The sequence below is a fragment of the Schistocerca serialis genome, chromosome 8 (genome assembly GCF_023864345.2).
Source record: "Schistocerca serialis cubense isolate TAMUIC-IGC-003099 chromosome 8, iqSchSeri2.2, whole genome shotgun sequence".
Taxonomy (NCBI): Eukaryota; Metazoa; Arthropoda; class Insecta; order Orthoptera; family Acrididae; genus Schistocerca; species Schistocerca serialis.
In genome coordinates, this window is record NC_064645.1 from 553,243,734 (window position 1) to 553,263,148 (window position 19,415).

A 19,415-nucleotide genomic window follows, 5' to 3' on the forward strand; every position below is an offset into this window, starting at 1 on the left:
TGTAAAATGAGGAAACCAACGGCTTGTGGTCAGTGATGAGAAGTAATTTTGCACCATGCAAGAAAACGTGAAACATTTTAACACTGAAAACAATAGTCAACGCCTCTTGCTCCACAGGCCAGAGTTATAACCCGATACTCACCTCGTAGATTAGTGAGTCTGCATATAGGGTAGAATGTATGGGACAGTCAAAGCGACACTTGCGTAAGAGACTCTTTAAAATTGGCAATCCAGGCCGCATACGACTGCCTGGGCGCTAGTAGTGCAGGTTAATCTGATACAGTGCCAACACCACATGGGGCTTAAAGTCCGAAATACTAAATGAGAAAGTGCTGAAGTTCGTCAAAGAGGAGTTCCTCCGGCTCACTGCAAGGTTTCAACTTTTGCACAAGTTCACAAAACCCACACTGCTGGACAGTGACATGGCGGGTTTATAAATTGGATAGATCGTACGCCTTGCCTGGCAGTGCAGCAAAACCCGGCGCAGGTAATTCTCCCATCTTTCCGTAGCCTCGCAACCGGTAAATGGAGTCAGGGGAAGAAAACTGGACAGCGGGCGTCTGGTCCACCACGTGTGTGGTAAGGGCGCTATGTGTTTCTGCATTCTGGCTTATCAACGCCTGCATCTGATTCTGTGGCTCCTTCTGCAGGTGCAACTGATCCTGCAAGAACTGCTGGAATGCTAGGTTCATGGTGACCCAAAATTATCACCGTGGAAAAGAAAGAAAAAGACAAGGGCGACACACTCATAAGAATACGTTTCTTCGCCGCTTCAGTATCTGCACAGGCATGACAACGCCGCTAAGTAACACTGTTGGCAGAAGGTATTGTACGGGCAGACAATGGCTCGACAAGCCCCGTGAGAGGAAACGAAAACTCCCCACGCGAGTCAGTCTATGGGGAAACATGAAGTCCGAAACGGTGTGGAAATGAGTACGGAATAAACACAAAAAGCGTCAGATGTGGGCGGCTGACAACTTAGCAGATGGAAATCATGCATGGTGTAAACCGCAACGTGAGATCAGAGGTGTCTTAACACAGCGTTAGAAGCGCTCCACCTGGTTCATTGTCGCCCGTAGGTCGCAGTCTGCAGGAAAAGTACAGTTGTGTGTGTCACACACTACTACAACTTGCCATGGAATGGCTTTGGAAAAGCGACTGATTGTATCATAGACAATACATTCTAAATAACTCTACAACTGCGATTATTGGGATTATATCATACCCTACATTTTTATGTTCCTTCCTACATTGAAAGTAGATAAGGCTAGAAACTTCATAAATATTATACATAACTATCGCACTTTAGCTTTATGGAATCAACTCTTTTCCAGCATTGTCGGAGGTGTAAGATTGAAAACACTGAATGTGTAAAATTTTTGAAAACTGTTCCTGATTCCACCTACCCTAATCCCAACACACCCACTGGGCGAACTTGGGAGGCCCTGTTATAGTAATTGTCATTTCGGCACACGTGCTACTTTTTAAGTCAAGGTCTTCCCTTACAACATGATGTGGACTGGATTTAAAAATCAAAACATAGATGATTTTGAAATTTTACTGGAAACAATTGAAAAATGCTTGAAAGCAATGTAATATTCTCTGACGAAAAGAAGAAACTCTAATAAAATGCAAACGATAGACCTGACGTAACATAAAAGGTATCTAAACGTCGATTTCAGTACATGGTCTCAGAGTTGTTTGAGTGAACTAGTGGAGACAATTCTTCGGAATCGTCGCTGCTTAATACCTTGCTTTCAATTTTTGATGGTAGGTTTCTTGTTTATCATTTGCATTAGTTGTCGATGCATCAGCAGATCACTACTTCCTTTGTGGCTTACAGTCACTAAACCCTTCCAACTTCTAACTGTCGAGCTGTTCCATAGTGCTGTGTCTCCACCTTTCGGCTTCTTGCATGTTTGGTACTGGCCTTACGTCCTTGGATGAAAGCAGTTTAGGAAACGGAAGGAGACACAAGGAAAGGCAAAACATTATCTATGAAAAATCAATTGAATATCCGATGGATAAATTTCTTTTTCTTCTTCTACAGATTCAAATACTGGGTGATTATAATTAAACTTTCGAAAGCCTGCCGCGGTAGCCGAGCGGTTCTACGCGCTTCAGTCCCGGAACCGCGCGACTGCTAAGGTTGCAGGTTCGAATCCTACCTCTGGCATGGATGTGTGTGATGTCGTTAGGTTAGTTAGGTTTAAGTAGTTCTAAGTTCTACGGGACTGATGACCTCAGATGTTAACTCCCATAGTGCTCATGTTGTTGTTGTTGTGGTCTTCAGTCCTGAGACTGGTTTGATGCAGCTCTCCATGCTACTCTATCCTGTGCAAGCTTTTTCATCTCCCAGTACCTACTGAAACCTACATCCTTCTGAATCTGCTTAGTGTATTCATCTCTTGGTCTCCCTCTACGATTTTTACCCTCCACGCTGCCCTCCAATACTAAATTGGTGATCCCTTGATGCCTCAGAACATGTCCTACCAACCGATCCCTTCTTCTGGTCAAGTTGTGCCACAAACTTCTCTTCTCCCCAATCCTATTCAATACTTCCTCATTAGTTATGTGATCTACCCATCTAATCTTCAGCATTCTTCTGTAGCACCACATTTCGAAAGCTTCTATTCTCTTCTTGTCCAAACTATTTATCGTCCATGTTTCACTTCCATACATGGCTACACTCCATACGAATACTTTCAGAAATGACTTCCTGACACTTAAATCAATACTGGATGTTAACAAATTTCTCTTCTTCAGAAACGCTTTCCTTGCCATTGCCAGTCTACATTTTATGTCCTCTCTACTTCGACCATCATCAGTTATTTTGCTCCCCAAATAGCAAAACTCCTTTACTACTTTAAGTGCCTCATTTCCTAATCTAATTCCCTCAGCATCACCCGACTTAATTCGACTACATTCCATTATCCTTGTTTTGCTTTTGTTGATGTTCATCTTATATCCTCCTTTCAAGACACTGTCCATTCCATTCAACTGCTCTTCCAAGTCCTTTGCTGTCTCTGACAGAATTACAATGTCATCGGCGAACCTCAAAGTATTTATTTCTTCTCCATGAATTTTAATACCTACTCCGAATTTTTCTTTTGTTTCCTTTACTGCTTGCTCAATATACAGATTGAACAACATCGGGGAGAGGCTACAACCCTGTCTTACTCCCTTCCCAACCACTGCTTCCCTTTCATGTCCCTCGACTCTTATAACTGCCATCTGGTTTCTGTACAAATTGTAAATAGCCTTTCGCTCCCTGTATTTTACCCCTGCCACCTTTAGAATTTGAAAGAGAGTATTCCAGTCAACGTTGTCAAAAGCTTTCTCTAAGTCTACAAATGCTAGAAACGTAGGTTTGCCTTTCCTTAATCTTTCTTCTAAGATAAGTCGTAAGGTCAGTATTGCCTCACGTGTTCCAGTGTGTCTACGGAATCCAAACTGATCTTCCCCGAGGTTGGCTTCTACTAGTTTTTCCATTCGTCTGTAAAGAATTCGTGTTAGTATTTTGCAGCTGTGACTTATTAAGCTGATAGTTCGGTAATTTTCACATCTGTCAACACCTGCTTTCTTTGGGATTGGAATTATTATATTCTTCTTGAAGTCTGAGGGTATTTCGCCTGTTTCATACATCTTGCTCACCAGATGGTAGAGTTTTGTCAGGACTGGCTCTCCCACGGCCGTCAGTAGTTCCAATGGAATATTGTCTACTCCGGGGGCCTTGTTTCGACTCAGGTCTTTCAGTGCTCTGTCAAACTCTTCACGCAGTATCATATCTCCCATTTCATCTTCATCTACATCCTCTTCCATTTCCATAATATTGTCCTCAAGTACATCGCCCTTGTATAGACCCTCTATATACTCCTTCCACCTTTCTGCTTTCCCTTCTTTGCTTAGAACTGGGTTTCCATCTGAGCTCTTGATATTCATACAAGTCGTTCTCTTATCTCCAAAAGTCTCTTTAATTTTCCTGTAGGCGGTATCTATCTTACCCCTAGTGAGATAGGCCTCTACATCCTTACATTTGTCCTCTAGCCATCCCTGCTTAGCCATTTTGCACATCCTGTCGATCTCATTTTTGAGACGTTTGTATTCCTTTTTGCCTGTTTCACTTACTGCATTTTTATATTTTCTCCTTTCATCAATTAAATTCAATATTTCTTCTGTTACCCAAGGATTTCTACTAGCCCTCGTCTTTTTACCTACTTGATCCTCTGCTGCCTTCACTACTTCATCCCTCAAAGCTACCCATTCTTCTTCTACTGTATTTATTTCCCCCATTCCTGTCAATTGCTCCCTTATGCTCTCCCTGAATCTCTGTACAACCTCTGGTTCTTTTAGTTTATCCAAGTCCCATCTCCTTAAATTCCCACCTTTTTGTAGTTTCTTCAGTTTTAATCTACAGGTCATAACCAATAGATTGTGGTCAGAGTCCACATCTGCCCCTGGAAATGTCTTACAATTTAAAACCTGGTTCCTAAATCTCTGTCTTACCATTATATAATCTATCTGATACCTTTTAGTATCTCCAGGGTTCTTCCATGTATACAACCTTCTTTCATGATTCTTAAACCAAGTGTTAGTTATGATTATGTTGTGCTCTGTGCAAAATTCTACCAGGCGGCTTCCTCTTTCATTTCTGTCCCCCAATCCATATTCACCTACTATGTTTCCATCTCTCCCTTTTCCTGCACTCGAATTCCAGTCACCCATGACTATTAAATTTTCGTCTCCCTTCACAATCTGAATAATTTCTTTTATTTCATCATACATTTCTTCAATTTCTTCGTCATCTGCAGAGCTAGTTGGCATATAAACTTGTACTACTGTAGTAGGTGTGGGCTTCGTATCTATCTTGGCCACAATAATGCGTTCACTATGCTGTTTGTAGTAGCTTACCCGCATTCCTATTTTCCTATTCATTATTAAACCTACTCCTGCATTACCCCTATTTGATTTTGTGTTTATAACCCTGTATTCACCTGACCAGAAGTCTTGTTCCTCCTGCCACCGATCTTCACTAATTCCCATTATATCTAACTTTAACCTATCCATTTCCCTTTTTAAATTTTCTAACCTACCTGCCCGATTAAGGGATCTGACATTCCACGCTCCGATCCGTAGAACGCCAGTTTTCTTTCTCCTGATAACGACATCCTCTTGAGTAGTCCCCGCCCGGAGATCCGAATGGGGGACTATTTTACCTCCGGAATATTTTACCCAAGAGGACGCCATCATCATGTAATCATACAGTAAAGCTGCATGCCCTCGGGAAAAATTACGGCTGTAGTTTCACCTTGCTTTCAGCCGTTCGCAGTACCAGCACAGCAAGGCCGTTTTGGTTATTGTTACAAGGCCAGATCAGTCAATCATCGAGACTGTTGCCCTTGCAACTACTGAAAAGGCTGCTGCCCCTCTTCAGGAGCCACACGTTTGTCTGGCCTCTCAACAGATACCCCTCCGTTGTGGTTGCACCTACAGTACGGCTATCTGTATCGCTGAGGCACGCAAGCCTCCCCACCAACGGCAAGGTCCATGGTTCATGGGGGGGCTCATAGTCACGTGAAACTTTCAATACGTTGCAGAAATAACACCAGTGATCAGAATGACGTCAAACTGCAACGGAATATTATCGGAGAAGGGGGGAAATGTATGGCACAAGAAAAAAAATAGTGTGAAAATTGATCAATGGATGGCGCTGTACGTGCCAGAATCCGTAAATGAAAACCCCTGTCATGGCGACGACCCACTGAAGTTGGTATAAACACGCCGGGTACACGGCTTCTCCTCCTTTCGCGTCTGCAACGTTCGCCATAACTGCCTCAATGCAGGATCGCGCTCTGCTTGCAAAGCTCTATTACAAGAATGATGACTGTGCACGCGTCGCTCTGTTGAAGTTCCGGACACTGAAGGGTTTGAAAAAAGGCGTTGGTCCGATGACTGCCGTGGATCTGGAGAAAATGATTCGGAAATTCGCAAAGACGGGTTCATTTGGTGTGCAGCCTGGTAGAGGGATGAAACGAACTGATTCGACGTTAGTGAAAGCAGTGGCCACAGCAATGCAGGAGGAGATGAGTGGTGGTGTGCTAACGTGTAGTACACGGAGAATTGCCCGAACATTGGACATACCCGTGAGCATGGTGCATAAAATCCTACGAAACATCCTTCTTTGCTGTCCATTCAAAATTACCTGTGTGCACGAGTCGCTTCCTGTTAACCTGCCAGCAGGAGAGACCTTTGCTTTAGAAATCTTGCTCACATGGAAGTGGACAATGATTGGCCGTGGAAGATTTTGTGGACAGACGAAGCCCACTTCCATCTGACAGGATATGTCAATACATAGGATTGTCGAATATAGGCAACGGAAAATCCACACGAAAATCAACCAGTACCACTTCATCCTGAAAAGGCCACTGTATGGTGCGAGTTTACGGCATCATTTATCATAGTGCCATATTTATTCGAAGAGACAGGTGCTTCCGGTCCTGTTACCTGTGCTGTCACTGGTAAGCGGTACGAGTGTCTTTTGCGCAACCACGTCATTACAGCTCTCCAACAGCGTGGATGTGTGGATGGGATGATTTTAATGCAAGATGGAGCACCTCCGCACTTTGCAAATCCAGTTAAGCAGCTGCTGAAGCGCCATTTCGGAAATGCTAGAATTATCAGCCGCCATTTCCCTACAGTCTGTCCGTCCCGATCACCTGATCTTAATCACTGTGACTTCTGGCTGTGGACTATCTGAAAGATGTTCTGTTCAGTGTTAAGAATGCAAACTTAGCTGCACTGAACGCACGCATTGCGCAACTCATTCTGAACGTGACCCCGGAAACACTTCGCACAGTTGTGGGACATGCTGTTTCTCGATGTGATTGATGCTTTTTTGCGGTTTTTGGCCTCAGGACAGTTAAAAACCAATTTGAGTGAGGATTTTTATGCGGTTTTTCGCCTCAGGACAGTTAAAAACCGATTTTTCCCATCCACTGTGATATGACCTAGCCGTGGCGGATGGGATTATTTCGCACCTGTACACCCATGCGCACTGAGTAGTACAGTTTGTTTAACGTCAGACGTACACCTTAGGCTTTGTTGTACGATTCATTTGTCATTTGTAGTCGACGACTATTAAATTATGATGCTTACAGCGACATCTATTGCTACATTTTGTAACTGTTTATTTTTCTTCTGCCATGCGTTTTGCCCCTTCTCCGATAATATTCCTTTGCAATTTGACGTCATTCAGACCAGTGGTGTTATTTCTACAACGGTTTGAAAGTTTAACTATAATTATAATCACCCTGCATATCAAAATTAGAATTTAAGAGTGCAATCATAGCTCTTAATACCAAGTTGTCTTACGTTCCGCAGTACTCTGGGCATTATCAGCACTATTTTATCACATCATGGGCGACGTTAAGCACAGAGACACCCATCAACGCATTTAACAGGCCCGAGCGTTTGGATATCCCGAAATATGCCAGTAATGCCCAGTACTGCTTAGTCATGGACACACAGCAAGCTCTTCCTGCGAGTTACGCAAGCCACAGAGATACCGCCAACAATTCGATAAGGCCTTGACGGTCGTTTTATTTAACCTGCCGCCTTCGAGTCGCCAGAGCAGCACCAGCGACCATGGTGAAGGCACGCAAAATCGTCCTCGCCAGAAGATTCCAGGGAGAACCTCGACCGGAGGATTTTCGCGTCGAGGAGGAGGAGCTGCCACCCCTCAAGGATGGACAAATCCTAGCTGAGGCAGTCTACTTTAGCGTTGATCCCTTCCAGAGGAGTATGGGAGGCACGGAGAAATACGGACAGAAAGTGGGAGACACCATGATGGCGGCCCAGGTAAAGGATCTCTGATCTGCTTTCTTTCCTTATCTGACCCAGACTGGTAACCAGTATCTCAGTATGGCCAGCCATATGCAACGATAGTGACGTCATAAAAGTTTTATGTGGAAACAGGAAGAACTGCAAGTGACGCCACTTACTGCTACTGTACTGCGTTTTAATTTTGTGATGCGTCTAGACTCCCACGGCCATCGATGACCACCGTTTAGAGGTTGCCTGGGCGTTGCGTTTCAAAACACTATCAGTCTGTCCATGTTTACGTTGGGTGCCACAATAAACGCGTGTGAGAATGATTTACTCAGGACTCCATAATATCAGTGTTTAAGTGATCTGCTTTGTACTGTTACACGCAGAACTTCTATCACAAGTGGTTGTATCACCCTTTTTCTCCTACGCCTGTTACAAAATTATTGAAATACAAGTGAGATAATTGGTGTGATTTCAATAAATATTTGATTCATTGTTACTTCAGGCACCACCAATACATAATAATGTGAGCATTACATTTAGTTTCTCATTTCATCATCTAATTTCATCAGCATCACCGAATTTAATACAACTATACCCAGTCTAATTTTAGTTGTGCTGATATTCAGCTTACAACTCAGTTTGGAGAAATTATGCATTCCATTCAAATTACATCCCAAGTCATTTCACTTTTTGACAGAATTTCAACGCCACTGCCAAACATTAGTCCCCTTATTTCTCCTTCTGGAACTTTAATTCCATTCCGAAATATCTCCTTTGCTTCTTTTTCTGCTTGCTTAAGGGACAGTTTGAATATCATGAGGAATAGCCTACAACCATGTGTCCCTCCCATTTCAGCTACGGCCTCCCATTCATGTTCTTCGACTCTTACAACTGCAGCTGATTTCTATACAAGTTGTAGGTGACCTTTCACTATCTATACGATATGTCACTGCCTGTGTTGTTCGGAAGTACGATGCACCTGCATGCATGTCCGAACGAATATTGCATCGTACTTCGGAACGACACAGCTGTGGTATTAACGTATTTATCTGCCGAAACCGGACAAGCAACTTTCACTTAAAATGTCTCCCCTGTACAGGACTGTAATGAATGTACGACTACAGGTTGTAGATACGTGGTTGATGACATGTGGAAGTTTCGGTCTCGCCGTCAATTGTGCAGGGATGAATTCTTGACAGGATGTTGGGATGGATGAGAATCTAGTTGCGTGGGAGATGGTCGTGATTTGATTACAAATTTCACCGAAACAATTTCAAATAATTTTCTCATTAACTTTTTTTAAATTCATTCACCAGACGTACAATTAGTAGATGAATACGGACAATGTCAATTGAATGTACATCAGAAAACATTCGTGTAGTAAACTTCTATGAACACGGGTAGAGAAATGAAAACAAACCAAAAAATATTAATCAGGTTTCGAACACAGGGCCCAGAAAGTGTGAATTCTCGACGCTAGTCACTGCGCCACTTCTTTGGTTGAACTTATTGCTCGCTAAAAGGCAGATAAAGTACCTTGACCGTCGTTTTTTTATGAAACGGTCGAATATCTACGTTTAAACTGAGACACATGTTCATTTATTTTGACCCCTCTTTCAGTGAGGGAACTTTCTGGAAAATCTGGTTATGCCACTTCCCGTTTTATCCTCATAAATGGAGACACAGTTTAGTTTTCGTTCTAGTGTTAGGTCAAGATATTTTCATTGAATTGGTTAGGTGGATTGGACGGTTGTGATTTGTGAGGTAGAAGCCTTCGGGAGTGTATGCTTTGGTGGTTTTCCCTATAGTGCTGATGAGTTTCTCACTGGGTTGAGGGATAAGTAGGTACTGTTCAATCATGAGTTGAAGATGTTGAGATGGATGAATGGAGGGTTGGATGTATGGCAAGAGAGGCGGTGTCGTTTGGATAATATAGCAGCTGCAAATGTGGTGGGATAGGTAGAGATTTTGGATATCAGCTGTGTGTACAAAACAAATCAGTGGTGACAGGACGGCTCCATGGAGCACACATGCAGTTTGATGGTAAATTTGAAAGAAGGTGGTGTTGTTTGTTAAACTTGATGGTTGGCTTTTCATAAGGAACATATTTATACAAATAAAATTGCTTAAAAGATTATTGAAAAGGAGCTTGAGTAAGTGACCAGAATGCCACACATGGATAGGAATAGGAGCTGTGAGATATGAAACTTGTTCTGGTGTTCATACAGGAAATGACTAGGTGAATGAACTTATAGATATAAAGATAAATTTGGATGTAAGGCATTTTACATTTAGGAAGAAGGGAATTTCTGAGTTTCACCGAGAATCGAGATAATGACCAATACAAAGTACAGGGTCATATAGTCTTGCAGTGGTTTGTACAAAAGAGAACGTAGATTCTATAATGAGGGGGAATGTCGTAGAGTCACTAGACGAGTGCTCTGTTGTGTTTCTTTCCAATAGTGTCTTCAGTATCGCTTGCTGTTTTGACACATCAAACTTTTGGTGTTTATGAATTTTAACTTGGTAACTAGGCAGGTAATGGATGTTTCTATGCTATCATGGACATTTGAGGGCAAGATGAGATTAAATTTGGATTTTCATGGCTAATTATGGTTCTTGAAGGTAGAAGGAGAAAATATAGGCTTTAATAAGATTGTTAAGGTGAAAATGGTGACTTGGAAGCGATAGATAGCGTGGTGCAGGTTGTGAATGGTAAGCTTTGCAATATTTACTTGAGTACTTACTTGATATTATAGTTAGTGAAGATTGGGTATACCTGCATGACGGATGACAGTTCCAGATTCGTTTAGCATTAAGTAAATTACCCATCTGTCTCTAAAGTGCAAGTGACGTGTACCGTGCCCCACTTGTGGTTCGAACTGACTGAGCGGTAGAGACAACGAGGTTCTCTGAGAATTACAAGATTTCATGGAGTGAAAGGAGCTTGGTGAGAAGTAGTTTTAGTCAAGATTTCTTGAAAGAGAGAAGCAGCATTGATTATGTCATCGGGATATTAAAAATTGGTAGGGTCAGATCGGTTGATCAGGGTGTGGATACACTTCTGGTAACCATTCTTAGGTGACGATAGTTACATTACATTAGTTTGGAAAGTGTTAGGGTACTGGGTATTTTGGTGCAAACTTTGTGTGCGGGTTGGGTCACAGTTCCAGTTGAATATAAGGCATCTGCATTTATACATCAAGGAAGTTTTCAAATGCTTGCATCAGATATGAGTGGAGTGCCTTCTCTGGTAGCTGTTGCAGGGAACAGAAATTAGGCCACGTGTGACGAAGCTAATAAACTGGCGCTATCTGTTACTCTCGACTTTAGAGAAGCTAAGGATACTGAGGTCAGTATCAATTATACTGGTGGAGTAGGATTGATCTGCTTAGGGTTGCAACTTGTATGGGATCGATATTACGTCTTATTACGTTTCTTATGTCTTGAGAGTTGCACATTTAGTCATAGGTTCACTTGTCAAGATTGAGAAATAGGCATAGTACTGCCACTGGTGGGTGAAGTGGGACCCGGCATGCCATGCCACCAGCAGATGTCGCCACTTGTGCTGGTGCTTTGTGTTATGGTAGTGTAACGGTGAGGTCTGCCCACAGGTAGCGCGGATTGTGGAGAGCCGGGCTGCAGGTTTCCCAGTGGGGCAACACATCGTGGCCTACTGGGGGTGGCGCGACCGCACAGTGGCTGATGTGGGGCCCGACGTGCCGACCCCCGCCGTCATGTCGCCGCCCATGCTGGTGTCAGACCTGGGGGATTTGCCGTTATCCCTGTCCCTGGGGGTGCTGGGCATGCCTGGGATCAGTGGCTACTTCCCGCTGCTGGAGGTCTGCCAGCCCAAGGCGGGAGAGGTGGTCGTGGTCACTGGCGCTGCAGGGGCTGTGGGAAGCATAGTGGGGCAGATAGCGCTCATCAAGGGCTGCACTGTCATCGGCTTCGCTGGATCTGACGCCAAGGTACGTATTTACATTTTGTTCAACCTGACTGTAACTTGTGTGTCCATTAGAGAGGGCAACATATATATGACCTAGTAGTTAGTGTCGGAAGTTCCATGTGGCTTTTTGCGGATGATGCTGTAGTATACAGAGAAGATGCAGCATTAGAAAATTGCAACGAAATGCAGAAAGATCTGCAGCGGATAGGCACTTGGTGCAGGGAGTGGCAACTGACCCTGAACATAGACAAATGTAATGTACTGCGATTACATAGAAAGAAGGATACTTTATTGTATGATTATATGATAGCAGAACAAATACTGGTAGCAGTTACTTCTGTAAAATATCTGGGAGTATGCGTGCGGAACGATTTGAAGTGGAATGATCATATAAAATTAATTGTTGGTAAGCAGGGTACCAGGTTTAGATTCATTGGGAGAGTTCTTAGAAAATGTAGTCCATCAACAAAGGAGGTGGATTACAAAACACTCGTTCGACCTATATTTGAGTATTGCTCATCAGTGTGGGATGCGTACCAGGTCTGGTTGACGGAGGAGATAGAGAAGATCCAAAGAAGAGCGGCGCGTTTCGTTACAGGGTTATTTGGTAAGCGTGATAGCGTTACGGAGATGTTTAATAAACTCAAGTGGCAGACTCTGCAAGAGAGGCCCTCTGCTTCGCGGTGTAGCTTACTGTCCAGGTTTCGAGAGGGTGCGTTTCTGGATGAGGTATCGAATATGTTGCTTCCCCCTACTTATACCTCCCGAGGAGATCACGAATGTAAAATCAGAGAGATTCGAGCGCGCACGGAGGCTTTCCGGCGGTCGCTCTTCCCGCGAACCATACGCGACTGGAACAGGAAACGGAGGAAATGGCAGTGGCACGTAAAGTGCCCTTCGCCACACACCGTTGGGTGGCTTGTGGAGTATAAATGTAGATGTAGAAGTAGTGGAGGGTCTTGCAGTGCATAGGTGGGCAAGGGAGTCAGCGAGTAGCTGGAAATGAAGCAGGAAGTAAAATGGGTGTGGATGTTGTTGACAACACGATGCACGTGCATTGTGTTTTATATTTTTCTATAAGTCCGAAGAATTCAGCCAGATGACCTTAGTATCAATACTGAAAGATATTAAAGTCGTCTTAAACTGTCAATTTTTTGTCTTTGCATAAACTCCGACCCTTCACTGTGTGTAGCTGACGACGCTGAGTGGGACGAATGCGCGACAGTACCTAACACTAATCTTAAATTTCTGAGTGACATGACACAAAAAACTACAAGTTAGTGCATTTGGGCACTGGTTGAACATTTTATAGAGAAATGAGAGCCTTACCTGTGGGCTGGGACGAAAGTAAATGTGCTGAGTGGTGGCCAGGTGTAATATCGTAGACATTGGAAAGACGAGACATCGAACAACCTCAACATCTGCTTACATCATACTGGCACTCAGATGGTGTTTAATGTCTTTTGTTAGTTCATTCGAGATTATTCCTGACAAATACATACTCAGATTACTATACAGCATTCTGTTGGGTTGCATTGAGTCCGTGGGACGCTTTGGAAGTGAGGCATGCTTTCATCTTCAGGCGAAAACCGAGGGATGATGGACTGATTTGTGAGACTTACTTTTCAAGAATTCTTGGCTCTCGTTTGCCTATGGAGGGTTGGGCCTCTGGGTCAGTCCGGCAAATGCTCTCGTTGGTCCAATAACTTCATCAATTTTTCTGTGGTTCTGAAGTCGTGTATGTTTCTAGTCGGCATTTTATCACCAATAAAAATGTACGCTCTAAGTGATAGCGCAGTGACAAAAAATTGGCTAAAAAGGGTCTCAAAATGACTGAAAAGAACTTACAGTGACTGCCAAAAATTATTTGTATCTGGAGAGAATGAAAATTTAGTAAAATATTTCTTATAACATTTTTACCCTTTCAAGATACAGATCATAAGTCGCGAGTTTTCGTTGAACTGCGATCGATGATCAAAGCATCCAGAAAAAATGAAAAGCAAACAGGTATGTTTTAATCTATATTATTTGTTTGTTATTGATATGTATTACTGTATATGATTCCGTTGATAGACACAAATAGTCAAAACTTTATACTGTTCTACAGATTTCGTTTTATATAAGCAGCACACGCTGCTTTAGCAGGTAAAAGTAGGGAAGCGGCGGAAAAGTGCTCGTGTCGGGGCACAAAAAAGGCGAGTATGTTCCTCTTCAAAAGACTCTGACAGAAAAGTGGGGAACAGGTGTCTCAATCCTCATCCCGCCTTCCTAATTGCAAATTCTGGCATTGGAACACAGTCACACTTTTTGTGCCTAAAGAGAGCAGCACAGAGAGGGTAACAGTAGAAGAGAGACAGTGTCAGCGTAAGAGAAAGTCAGAGGAGACAGTGACGTTGGAAGAGAGATGGACGAAGACAAAGGGCGCAGGAATCAAAGGGAGAGGGAGGAGATACTGATGGACAGTGAGAGACAGAGGCAGTAAAAGAGACGTGGTAGGAGAGAGAAGCAGTAGGAGTAAAAGAGAGAGGAGAAAGTGGAAACGAAAAATACAGATGAGTGGAGACCTTAAATAGACTTGGTGGGGTGGTAGACCTGCACCGTCCCAGACCGGCCAACTTCAACAAGAAGGTAAAGGGGACGGCATATTTTAGATGGAAATTTTAAACTCGGGGTGTGTGCGAAGTATTAAGTTACATCACCAGAACTTTTAAGCTGCTGAGGTATGGTGGACACAATAGCAATGCGCAAGAAAGACTAAAGGAGACAGTGTAAGTGAAACAAGAGACAGTGGCAGTGGAATATAGTGTAAATCAATGGAAGAAAAAGGAGATAGTGGAAAACAGGCAAATACAGACAGTCGTAGTGAGATGGAAGTGAAGTATGAAGGTATGTACAAACAGAACCTGATTAAAGAGACATATAATTTTCTGTATTAAAATGGCATGAATATACCAGCATTCCAAAATTTTTGGCGAGGAATATGTAATGAGAAATGAAGCAGCTGATTCTCCACTTTATTGTAAGAATCTTTTAAAGAGGCACATATTTTTGAGCTCTGAGAAGAGCATTTCTTCGCAGGTAATTTACCGTATCTGTTAACCTACCGTAACTATCGTTTTATAAGAATATATTTTTGTCTACACCAAGACAGGAATTCATTGTTTTTCACAGCTAATATAAGTCTGAGATAAGTAAGCAACTTAGCAAACAGGTTCAACCAACATCTTGTACTGCTATGATACATGTCTCTTGTTCTCAGGTGAAATGGTTAAAAGAGGAGCTGGGCTTCCATCACGCGTTTAACTACAAGACTACAGACGTGTCCACCGCTCTGAAGCAGGCTGCCCCAGATGGTGTCGACGTGTACTTCGACAACGTGGCGGGCGACATGAGCACTAAGGTCATCAGCCATATGCGCTACCGTGGTCGCATCGCTGTTGTCGGCGCCATCTCTCAGTACAATGAGTCTCAGTCCCAAAAGTTGGTCACCCTGCCGTTCACGTTTCTTGTCAATCAACTTCGCATTGAGGGCTGCATTTATGCGCGATGGCACGACCGCTGGGACGAGGGAATCACCCAACTGCAGCAGTGGATAAAAGAGGATAAACTCAAGTACAGGGAAACTGTGAGCCACGGCTTTGCCAATACTCCCAAAGCCTTCATCGGTATGCTGAGAGGCGAGAACTTTGGGAAAGCAGTTGTCAAATTGTGAACACTCCTCATCTATCAAAAGTGGAAAAAGTTTTGTTCGATTTAATTCAAATGTTCACATCTTTAATGTATGTGTTAGTATAAAAGTTGTTAGTAAGAAGTTCCAAGAGTTCTTGACTGATTTACTTCAAATTTTTACGCTAATCTCTAATAAATGTTTGGACAGATATGGGTTATATGTTTATACATATATATATATATATATATATATATATATATATATATATATGTTGAATAAACATTTACGAGTATACAACACGTGAACAGAAACATTGTTCGCAAATACCTCGAAAAGTTCTTGACAGTTTTATTTCTAATTTTTACGCAATTTTCTGGTAGCATTCGGTCACACATAGGATATATATTTTTGTAAACAACAATGTACGTTTGTCCTCTTAAAACTGATGCGGTAAAGGGAAAGCTGTGCTGTGAAAATGTGCTGTTTCGTTCTTTTTCTCAGTGTTAATTTCAAATTATACACCAGGGCACTTTAACCATTACACTAATTCACATCAGACAAACTGTCTCTACCACACATTTTGTTGCACCTTCTATATAAATTTTAACAAAATTTGTGTACGTAGTATTGTGCAGTTTTGTTTTCTTCGTCACATTCAGTTTCAAGAGGAAGCAGGAATGTTGTTTTTATAGCTTATCGACTTATGATTTGAGTACTAGTATGGAATCTGTGTCATCTGAAGGTTTGCAACCCTACCTGGTTATGGACTAAAACTATGCGAAACACTGTCAGTGAAGCTACCGTCCTCTCTGATCCAGCAGTTTTACACATCTCTCGTGTACCCCTTACTTTAATAATCCCAACCGATTTATCGATTCATTTTAAGTGTCTTCATTTCTCTATTGGGGTTCCGTTTCTGTTAACAATAAACAAAACTTAAGGTCAGAGAGAGAGGGAAAGTGAAGATGGACACAAGGAGGAATGCAGAACTAGTTAACTAAAAAGCAAAGATTGTGTTAATTGTGGCTACTTGTCTTTAGATTAATTCCTAACAGTCACCTTGTCCCAAGCAGACATGCCGCATGTACTAAATGTTAGATAACATTTAACCCCATCACCACCTTTGTAGCCACTGATAAGATAATCGATGCTAACACACCATGTAATGACACCCAGAAGCTCTAAGTTGCCCTGAGAAGATGAGTGGATGATACGAAGCTCAGCGTCTACATTGAGAACAGCCACTTTACTAATTATATCATTGGCGAATAACAAAGAATCACAGCTAGAGATAACAAGTTCACAAAAAATCACGAAAACTCGTTAAACATCATAGTTCTCTCCCTGTGTCACACTTGGGTTAATATGGCGCTGAGGTGTGAATTTTATGTGGTGTTATAGGCAGAAGTTTCTTGCACGTATTGCTGGTTGGTGATGACCACATAAAGAGGGATTCTCAAAATGAATTCAGTGCTATTGTCAGTATACAGTACCTCCCAAGATGATTCATGTTATAAAACTTCGAGGGGATTCCAAAAAATAAGTTCCAAATGTCATCCCACACTAAGACCATATATCAAATATTCAAATGTGTGTGAAATCTTATGGGACTTAACTGCTAAGGTCATCAGTCCCTAAGTTTACACATTACTTAACCTAAATTATCCTAAGGACAAACACACATACCCATGCCCGAGGGAAGACTCGAACCTCCAACGGAACCAGCCACACAGACCATGTATCAACGGGAGTGGCGCATTTCCAGGAGAGAGTACATGTTCTGGGTTTCCTGTTGACACACCTTTGCTTCAGCACCGATAACATGTGTGTCACAGTGTGCGAGTGAAGTGTCGTAGCAAATGGAAGTGTATTCCAAACTTGAAGTACATGCGGCTGAACGATTCCTGTGGTTAATTCAGCCAAATGGCACACAGATTCACCGTGAAAATCTGGCTGTATGTGGACTAAATGCTGTGCTGCATGCAGTCTTATTGAAATGATGTCAACAATTTGACCAAGATCGCACAGCCTTGGGTGATGCTGATCAGGAAGGAGGGCAATCAACATCGACCACAGATGACAGTATCCAGGTACTTAGGAACTGATGCAAGGCAATGGCAGATATTCTGATGACGAGTACCTCCCTCCACAGGGCCACGTCGCGACAGATAGACCCAAGGCTATCCTGGTGTCTTCGCGGTATTTATGCCATCGCCCTGGCTTTACCAGGCAAGGCCGGCCGGAGTGGTCGAGCGGTTCTAGGCGCTACAGTCTGGAACCGCGCGACCGCTGCGATCGCACGTTCGAATCCTACCTCGGGCATGGATGTGTGTGATGTCCTTAGATTAGTTAGGTTTAAGTAGTTCTAAGCTCTAGGGGACTGATGACCTCAGACGTTAAGTCCCATAGTGCTCAGAGCCATTTGAACCATTTTTTTTAACAGGAAAATCAATTCCTAATGAGATAAGGGCCAGGCGTTGACCGTAGTAGTGGTTCACCACTCTCTAACGAACCACTAGGATCTTCAGTACCTCATTGCAACCAATTCCTCCCTTGTGTGGAGCTTCACCGAGATGTGACCTTTGCATCAGGCACATGTGTGGAATTTAGTATTAGCTATCATAGCCCTACGTGTCATTAACTTTTTCATTCCAAAGAGGACTCCAGAATTAACTTTGATGTTTCCTGGGGCCAACAGCCCATCAAACAGTTAATGTGTCTTTCAAGTGCAACTCTAACCGTGTGCTGTCAATGTAGAAGAGATTTGAGGTCAATGGCTGTGTGACCAAGGAGTGGGATTCTAACACCGAAGATTTAAACAATTCGTAGAGTGTTCCAGTCACTGTATACTTCGACTTGGTGACTTGTCGGAAAATAATGTAACGTGTCTCGGTCGATTTTAAAAGTCATGCACCATTCAATAAATGTTACTTGGCCTGCCATAATAATATGTGACATACTTTGTAATAACCTCATATGTTAATTGAAGGAATTCGAAAGAAAATTAACAAATGACAAAAAATATTTCTCAGAGAAGTTACTTATGATAAGCGCCACAATATGCTTAAAAAACTAGTAATTAAGTCATCAAACAATTAAAAACTATTGTATCTTGTATACTTTCTATTCAGGTCAGCTCAGAATTTACCCAAGGAGAATTATTAGTGGCAGTAAGTGTGAGACAAAGATTCAATAAATTTAAACAAATGATTCTTTAGGGTATTTCTGTTCTGTAGTTGCAAAAAAATGCGTGTCTTTTCGCCAGAATCATTTCGTTAGTTGAGATAAAGCATCATCAGTGTTCTGTAATTAACTTATTTACATTTTGATTTGCTTTGAGATTGAAAAACACTTCGTTAACGATATATTGGTTTTTACTTGCGAAGATTTCCGCTTGATTTAACGACTACATCGGAAAATGCCATCTGTTAGCACGTCGTTGATATTCTTCTTCTTTACACACTGATAGTTGTAGTTTAGTTTTATGTTGTACGGCAGAACTATGCATTTTTATGTTTTACACAGCATGCTTTTTAGCACATTCACACCACTGTTTTCCTTTTGGTTTTATACTTCTAGGCAGGTATTGTGGTTTGTCTTTTGTAGTGTTGTCAACATAACATTACATGTAGTTTGTCTTTGATTTACACTCTTTTTTCAGTTTATTGTATGTTTGTAATTCTATATAATTATGTTGCTTTGTATTTTTGTACTGTGTAAAAGTAATGAAGTAATAGTGCCGCATTTTCTTTCTTTAGGTGGGGGGAGCATGAAGTTATCATTAGTGGATATGAGTATATAGTAGTGTGATGGACTGTGAGTTGGAGGAGAAGGCGTAGAGCCAGAAGTGAAATGAAATTGAGCGGGGTTGGGTGGGAGAATGGGAGAGGGTAAAGGATGGAAAGGCCTTTTTTCTTTTTCGTGTAATGTCTTCAATTATTTCATGTGCAGTCTGGTTTCAAACAT

The 19,415-nt window shown here is 42.3% G+C and overlaps 1 protein-coding gene across 2 annotated transcripts in view; it reads left to right on the top strand.

The window, feature by feature from the left end:
- The first annotated feature begins 7,642 nt into the window (after window positions 1-7,642).
- Window positions 7,643-19,415, top strand: part of LOC126416683 (prostaglandin reductase 1-like) — a 279,661-nt gene continuing 267,888 nt past the window's right edge. The window contains exons 1-3 of one of the 2 annotated variants that reach the window (XM_050084487.1): window positions 7,643-7,857; window positions 11,445-11,801; window positions 15,039-15,179. In XM_050084487.1, coding sequence (XP_049940444.1) covers window positions 7,645-7,857; window positions 11,445-11,801; window positions 15,039-15,179 — 711 coding nt within the window. In that variant the 5' untranslated portion in view covers window positions 7,643-7,644. Of the gene's footprint in view, window positions 7,858-11,444; window positions 11,802-15,038; window positions 15,525-19,415 lie in introns of those variants that run through there. The other variant, XM_050084488.1, reaches the window with a different exon arrangement.